Raw genomic sequence first — 8,021 nt, 5'->3', positions numbered from 1 at the left:
TATATATGTGCTCCACGTGTATACTTGGTGGACTTGGAGGTCAAAAGAGGGAGTCAAAGTTATCAGGGAAAAATGTTTTCCATCCTCAGTCCAGCTTGGAAGACAGTTTATTAGTGATACATGCTCCTTCCCCATAAAACAATCAAGTGTTCTGTGTGCTAACATCATAGCTTAAAAAAAATGTAAAACAAATTTCTTCATTTTCATAAAACTTGATAAAAATATGATTTCAGACTGTACAGTTACCAGAAGTAGACAGTTATCAAAAATGCACACTTGGCATCTCCAGCACTTTCAGCTCTCAGCATCTGGTCTGTTCTGGAGTCTCCATTTTCTGCAGGATTGTTCGCATTCTAATGGGTTAGGCTTTCCTCTTCTTCCCCTTGGGTACCTTTTCTCTCTTCTTTGCAGGGGCTTTTTTTGGCTTGGGCCCTGGCTTTGGAGGGTCAGCAGACAACCTTCCAGGTCTTCTCTGTGGCTCGTCCTTCATCTTGGCTTTTTCTCCTTTAGCATCCCGCTTCCGCCTTTCTTTTGGACGGTGGCACTGAATGCAGGGATACAGCGGCAAGGGCGGGTTTGGTCCGTCAGGGGGTCATTCACGCTGCGTCTTCACACTGCTCTGCTATGTCCCTTTTTAAAACCGACAATCAATCAATCTCTAAGGAAATCAGTGGGGGCTGCCGAGCCGGCTCAGTAGTAAAGAGTATCGGTTATTGTACGGGATCCACGTTTGAGTCCCAGAGCCCATATAGCTGTTTAACAGAGATTTTGTAACTCAAGTTCCAGAAGAACTCTTCTGAACTCCAAGCACACCAAGAACACATGTGCTCCCATACATACTAGGAACATGTAGGCAAGACATCCGTACACATAAAATAAAATAAATGAATAGAAAAAAATTAGTAAGCTGAGCAGGTCATGTTAAACCTTCAGCCAATCTATTGTGTACTTTCTGCAGCATCAGGAGGTAAGCTTAGCAGTTAGAGAACTCTTGCAGGGGGGCTCTCTGATCTATCGTAAACCGAATCACATTTGTATCAAGTCTAATTACACTAAATAATGAAATAATAATAATAATAATAAAAAGACAACAACAACCATTCGCCTTCAGGGCATCATGCCTTTTGTCAGCCACTGTTTAATTTCACAAGAGCAGATTTTTGAGCACCCAGTCTGACGGCTCATGGTTCCATCGTGAGTTTCCTGAGTGCTTCGTGGACATCAAACTCAGCATGGAGAGCATGTGGGTGCATCTGCTGAATAACAAGCCGGCTGAAGTCTGGTGTTCTTTTGTCTCAGTTTTCAAAGTGCTACAGCAAAAAAGGAAAAGACCACAGTAAATTCTGCCAGAGTGGACGCAGGACTAGACACAGGATTATCACCATGGATTACTGCAGCCATGAATCATCTGAAGGAATGGGCGGGCATGGGAGCGTTAGCAGGCCTTCTGGTGTTGGTCTCCTTGGTTTGCCTGTGGTGTATATGCAAGATTAGAGTCTCACAACAGTGTGATGCAGCCATGATCATTCAGGCCTTTACAGCCATTGAAGCAGGACAGTCTCCCCAAGCATGGTTGGATACCATAAAAAGCTAAAATGTTACGCTCAGGATGCGAGGCTAAGCACTGCACTCAGGGTCAGCCGCTTTGGACCCAGAGAAGAGCATGTCTGATTGCATGCGGGTTGATGCCCCAGGTCCCGCCTCTGAGAAAAAGGTATCGGACGGGTCTGATGCTCTTTGGGTGGATGACACCTAAATGAACATCAGTACAAAGTCCCAATTTATTTCTAATATCAGAGATCAGACCTCTACTCTTGCCTGATGTGTCTAAAACAAAAAGGGGGAACTGTAGAGAGCTGCGTAATGCCGCGCCTTAAAGATGGAGCTGGTTTCTGCCTTCCACCTTCCCGATGGTGAGTGCTCTCTGTCACAAACAACTCCACATTTGGCTAAGGCTGAGGATCTGGCTTGCTTCCATGTATGTGGACCTATCTGCATTGCCCACATGGCACGCCTGGGTTGGCTACCCAGAGGCTATTTAAGCTGTGGGCTGGCTTTCCCCAGGGTCAGATGATTGTTCAAGGTTCCTGAATAAACTGCATTGAAAAAAAAAAAAAAAAAAGGAAAAGACCGAGGGAAGGGAGCTGTTTGAGACTTTTTGTACGCAAGGATTCATATGAAAGAATTAAAGTGATTTGTGAGGTTGAACGAGATGCGAGTACCGTTTCCAAGAGTTCTCACTCTGAATGTCCCACCGTGGTTTTCAAAGACACTGCTCTTTGTTATTGTAACTCCAATTTTACACTTATTTTTATTAAGTGTGTTTCTTGTAGTTTCACTCATAACTCGGCTATCATATAAATAACTGAGACTTTTATATCTAGTTTGTATTTAATTTAGCAGACCAAAATATGAATCGATCAAAATCTGTTAATATTTTACGATTCAGATTTTCTTAGTCCTATTCTTTCTATTTGTTTTTCCTAAAGCCCATGCTTTCCTTCTTCCATTCATTGATTTTTCTCACAGGAATTTTAAAAAAAGAACTGAGTACGCTAAGTTAAATAGGTATTTTCATAATAATGTCTTAAATTCCTAGGATAGTAATTTTACAAGAGATTATCATTACATGACAATGACCTCACTACTTCAGAAGGAATGGCTCTGCAAATAGGATTTGAAAGCTACTGGAAGCTAGGTGGGGACATGCAGGGCATTTCAGGACCTTAGTTCTTCTCACAGTATTTCACAGTTACCCTGAGGCTTCCCCAAAAGTTTTTCAGATTGAGGAAAGTCTTTAGCACAAGGTCTGAAGACTAAATATATACAGAAAGGGAACAAGACTACTGAAGAGGCAGTAGCAAAAGAAAAATTTACTATTTCATGGTCATTCACTGCCTGGATCTTTTTTTAAAAATTTATTTATTTTTTATATTAATCACAGGTTATTTACTTTGTATCCCAGCCATAGCCCCCTCCCTCATTCCCTCCCAATCCTACCTTCCCTCCCTCATCTTCTCCCTGTCCCTTTCCAAGTCCTCTAACAGGGGAGGTCCTCCTCCCCTTCCATCTGACCCTAGCTTATCAAGTCTCTTCAGGACTGACTGCAATGTGCTCCTCTGTAGCCTAGCAAGGCTGCTCCTCCCTCAGGGTGTGTGTGTGTGTGTGTGTGTAGAAGAGCTCGCTGTTGAGTTCACATCAGAAATAGTCCCTGTTCCCCTTATTAGAGAACCCATTTGGACACTGAGCTACCATGGGCTATATCTGAGCAGGAATTATAAATTATATCCATACCTGGTCCTTGGTTGGAGAAACAGTCTCATGAAAGACCCCTGTGCCCTGATATATTTGGTCCTTGTGGCGCTCCTGTACTCTCCAGGTCTTACTAATTCCCCCTTCTTTCATATGATTCCCTTCACTCTGCTGAAGGTTTGGTTATGAGTCTTAATATCTGCTTTGATACACTGCTATGGAGAGTCTTTCAGAGGCCTTCTGTGGTAGGCTCCTGTCCTGTTACTTGTTTTCTCCTACATCCAATGTCCATCCCATTTGTCTTTCTAAGTGAGGATTGGTCATCTTACCTGAGTCCTCCTTCTTGTTTATCTTCTTTGGGTGTATAGATTTCAGTATATTTATCCTATCTTATAGGTCTATGTAAGTGAGTATATACCATGTGTGTCTTTCTGCTTTTTGAATACCTCACTCAGGATGATCATTTCTAGGTTCCACCATTTGCCTGCGAATTGCATGATTTCCTCATTTTTAATTGCTGAGTAATATTCCATTGTATAAAAGTACCACATTTCTGTATCCATTCCTCAACTGAGGGACATCTGGGTTGTTTCCAGGTTCTGGCTATTACGAATAAAGCTGCCATAAACATGGTTGAGCAAATGTCTTTGTTGTGTACTTGAGCATTTTTTGGATATATGCCTAGGAGTGGTATAGCTGGATCTTGAGGAATCACTATTCCTATTTGTCTGGGAAAGCGCTAGATTGATTTCCAAAGTGGTTGTATAAGTTTGCATTCCCACCAGCAACGGAGGGTTACCCTTTCTCCGCATCCTCTCAAGCATGTGTTGTCACTTGAGTTTTTGATCTTAGGCATTCTGATGGGTGTAAGGTGAAATCTCAGGGTTGTTTTGATTTGCATCTCCCTGATGGCTAATGAGGTTGAGCATTTCTTTAAGTGTTTTTCTGCCTTCTACAGTCCTCTACAGAGAATTCTCTGTTTAACTCTGTGCCCCATTTTTTAATTGGATTTCTTGATTTGTTGCTTTTTAACTTATTGAGTTCTTTATATATACTGGATATTAGCCCTCTGTCAGATATAGGGTTGGTGAAGATCCTTGTTTTAATGACAGTGTCTTTTGCTTTACAGAAGCTTTTCAGTTTCATGAGGTCCCATTTATTTATTGTTGATCTTAGAGCCTGTGCTGTTGGTGTTCTGTTCAGGAAGTAGTCTCCTGTGCTGATGAGTTCTAGAGCCTTCCCTACTTATTCTTCTAACCGATTTAATGTGTCTGGTTTTATGTTGAGGTCTTTGATCCAGTTAGACTTTAGTTTTGTGCAGGGTGATAAATATGGATCTATTTTCATTTTTCTGCACATAGACATCCAGTTGGACCAGCACCATTTGTTGAAGATGCTGTCTTTTTTTCCATTGAATGGTTTTGGCTTCTTTGTCAAAAAACAAGTATTCATAGGTGTGTGGGTTTGTTTCTGGGTCTTCTATTTGGTTCCATTGATCCTCCTTTCTGTTTCTATGCCAATACCATGCCGTTTTTATTAGTATTGCTCTGTAGTACAACTTGAGATCAGGGATGGAGATACCTCCAGATGTACAGGATTGTTTTGGAAATTCTGGGTTTTTTGTTCCTCCATATGAAGTTGAGAATTTTTCTTTCAAGGTCTGTAAAGAATTGTGTTTATATTTTGATGGGAACTGCATTGAATCTGTAGATTGCTTTTGCACTGCCTGGATCTTAAACTTTTTCTAACCTGAATTCTATGATGGTCCCTGAGCCCTGAGAGAAGTGGGTCTTGTTTATGTCAGAGCATTCTGTAATCTGTTGGAGATATTGACATTTTTTAAGAATAGTGGGCTTTCTCTAAGAGTGTAGTCTCTGGCAAGTCAGTCACTCTGTAGTGGAAGACTATAGATCCAATAATACTTGGGCAGCTTAAATTGATCTTTGTGGGTTAAAAAAAAGACACAATATTGGGTGGGAGTGAAAGGAGGTGGAACTAGCAAGAGTTGTGGGGTGGAGGAATTAAATTCAAAGTACAGGCAAAACTTTCAAAGTACTAATAATGTGTGTATATAAATATGTAAAAATATAAAATTATAAAAACACATAGGGCTCAGGTTTCAAAGTGAGTTACTTTTCCTTTTGTCCAAGAAAAACTAAACAAAGCATAGCGTTCTGGCCAGTAGGCAGTGATCATAATACAAATTATCAAACTGGAGAGGTTGTTGTTTCTTGAGATCAGGCTTTTCCCATTTTCTTTAAAAGACAATGGTGATACGTGGTTAAAAAATACTTTTCATCAGGTCTGAGCAAATCCTCATCCCCTGAGGCCAGGCAAGGCAGCCCTTCTGGGGAAAGTTGATAAGGGGGGCTCCCCTTTTCTTGGGAGTAAAGGGAGAGGAAGAGGGGGAGGGGGAGGAAGGAGGAAATGGGAATGTGAGGAGAGGAAGAAGGGGGCACCCTTGGGATGTAAATAAACAAAATAAAAAAATTATAAATAAAAATTTTGAAAAGTACTTTTCATATATTCTGGATATTAGCCCTCCATTAGATATAGGGTTAGTGAAGATCCTTTCCCAATCTGTAGGCTGTGATTTTGTTCTGAAGACAGTGTCCTTTGATTTACAGAAGCTTTTCAGTTTCATGAGGTCCCATTTGTTGATTGTTGACCATAGAGCCTGGGCTGTTGGTGTTCTGTTCCGGAAGTTGTCTCCTGTGCCAATGAAGTCAAGGCTCTTCCCCACTTTTTTCTTCTAACAGATTTATTGTGTCTAGTTTTATATTGAGGTCTTTGATCACTTGGATTTTAGTTTTGTGCAGGGTAATTTGTATGGCTCTATTTGAATTTTTCTGCATGTAGACATTCAGTTAGACCAGCACCATTTGTTGAAGATGCTATTTTTTTTTCCATTGTATGGTTTTGGCATCTTTGTGAAAAATCAAAAATCAGGTGTCCATAAGTGTGTGGGTGTATTTCTGGGTCTTCTATTTGATTCCATTGATTCCCCCAGCTGGTTTCTATGCCAGTACCATACAACTTTACTACTGTTGCTCTATAGTACAGCTTGAGATCATGGATGGAGATACCTCAATTAGAAAAAAAAAAAGGTGGGCACACTCTATTTGGATCACCTACTCTTTTTGTTTATTGTGGGTGTTCTCTGATTCATGATGGTTATAATCTAGGACCTGATATATCAGCAGACCAGAAACAGGACGGTCAAAGTGAGACTTGGCCTGAAGGTGGGGAGGCATCCTCAGTCATTTGCTTGTCTTTTTACACATAAATATTCATTTTTTTTCTTTCATTCACAGTTTGTATCCAGCTGTCTTTTTTTTCTTAACTTCCTATACAGAATTTTTTCTTTCCATCTCTGGTTACAAATACCCATTACCCACTCCAACCTCACCTTTGTCTCTACCATTATAGTCACATTTACTGGAGTTGCTATACTATTTTTCTGTTCTTTTGTTGTCTTTGGGGATCATTTGCAATTCTTACCTATTTTTCTCCTCTTTGGATTGCTCGCCTGTCTTGATTTGCAGGATTCCACATTCTTTGGGGGGGTATTTCTATTGACTTTCTGTTCCTTCTTTACTAACATCTAAACACATGTGGAATAGTCAGACTTACTGCCCTACCTGTCTTTCTTTGAATGTATATGCCTTTATTACACTTCAGGGAGATAATTCAAAACTGTAGTTCAAAAGGAAGCTATAAAGCACGATGTATTATATACTTGAATTTTGCTAAGAGAGTAGCTCTTAATGTGCCATCGCACATAAGAAAAGCATAGTGACTGAACGTGATTGATACAGTAATTATCACAAGTTCAGTTGAGGTGGCTTGAGATGCCCCACAAAGGCTCTGGCGTTTGAATGCTTGGTCCCCACTTTGAGAAACTATTTGGATAGGGTCAGGAAGTTACGGTCTTGTTAGAGAAAGTGAATTACTGGGAGCAGGCCTTGAGAGTTTTTTTTAAAAATTTTTTATTTAACTTTTATTAATTACACTTTATTAATTTTGTATCCCCCCATAAGCCCCTCCCTCCTCCCTTCCTGGTCCCACCCTCCCCCCCCCCGCATGCATGCCCCTCCCCAAGTCCACTAATAGGGGAGGTTCTCCTCTCCTTCTTTCTGATCTTAGTCTATCAGTTCTCATCAGAAGTGGCTGTATTGTCAGGTTTCTAGGGTATCTCCATGAATAGTCCTTGGTTGGAGTATGAGTCTCTGGGAAGTTCCCTGTGTTCAAATTTTCTTGTTCTGTTGCTCTCCTTGTGGAGTTCCTGTCCTCTCCAGCTCTTACTATTTCCCACTTCTTACAAGAAATTCCATTCACTCTGCCTGACAGTTGGCCATCAGGCTCAGCATCTGCTTTGACAGTCTGCAGGGCAGAAGCTTTCAGAGGCCCTCTGTGGCAGGTTCCTAGGTTGTTTCCTGTTTTCTTCTTCTGGCTTTCAGAGGCTCTTTGTAGCAGGTTCCTAGGTTGTTTCCTGTTTTCTTTTTCTTCTGATGTCCGTCCTCTTTGCCTTTCAGGATGGGGATTGAACATTTTAGTCAGGGTCCTCTCTTTTGCTTAGTTTGTTTAGATGTACAGATTTTAGTGGGTTTATTCTATGTTGTATGTTTATATGAGTGAGTATATACCGTGTGTGTCTTTTTGCTTCTGGGACAACTCACTCAGGATGATCCTTTCCAGGTCCCACCATTTACCTGCAAATTTCATGATTTCCTTATTTTTCATTGCTGAGTAATACTCCATTGTATAGA

The 8,021-nt window shown here is 40.9% G+C and overlaps 1 protein-coding gene across 1 annotated transcript; it reads right to left on the bottom strand.

Moving 5' to 3' along the window:
- Positions 1–242: 242 nt before the first annotated feature.
- LOC110544519 (non-histone chromosomal protein HMG-17-like) lies at positions 243–6,676 on the bottom strand. Its single transcript, XM_060386157.1, is given in 3 exon segments — positions 243–364; positions 367–544; positions 6,662–6,676. Coding segments are annotated over 3 exon segments (315 nt in total).
- Between the last annotated feature and the right edge of the window lie 1,345 nt (positions 6,677–8,021).

Source organism: Meriones unguiculatus, chromosome 6 (assembly GCF_030254825.1).
Source record: "Meriones unguiculatus strain TT.TT164.6M chromosome 6, Bangor_MerUng_6.1, whole genome shotgun sequence".
NCBI lineage: Eukaryota > Metazoa > Chordata > Mammalia > Rodentia > Muridae > Meriones > Meriones unguiculatus.
The sequence above is the reverse complement of the archived record's forward strand: the minus strand, read 5'-3'. Positions and strand labels throughout refer to the sequence as shown.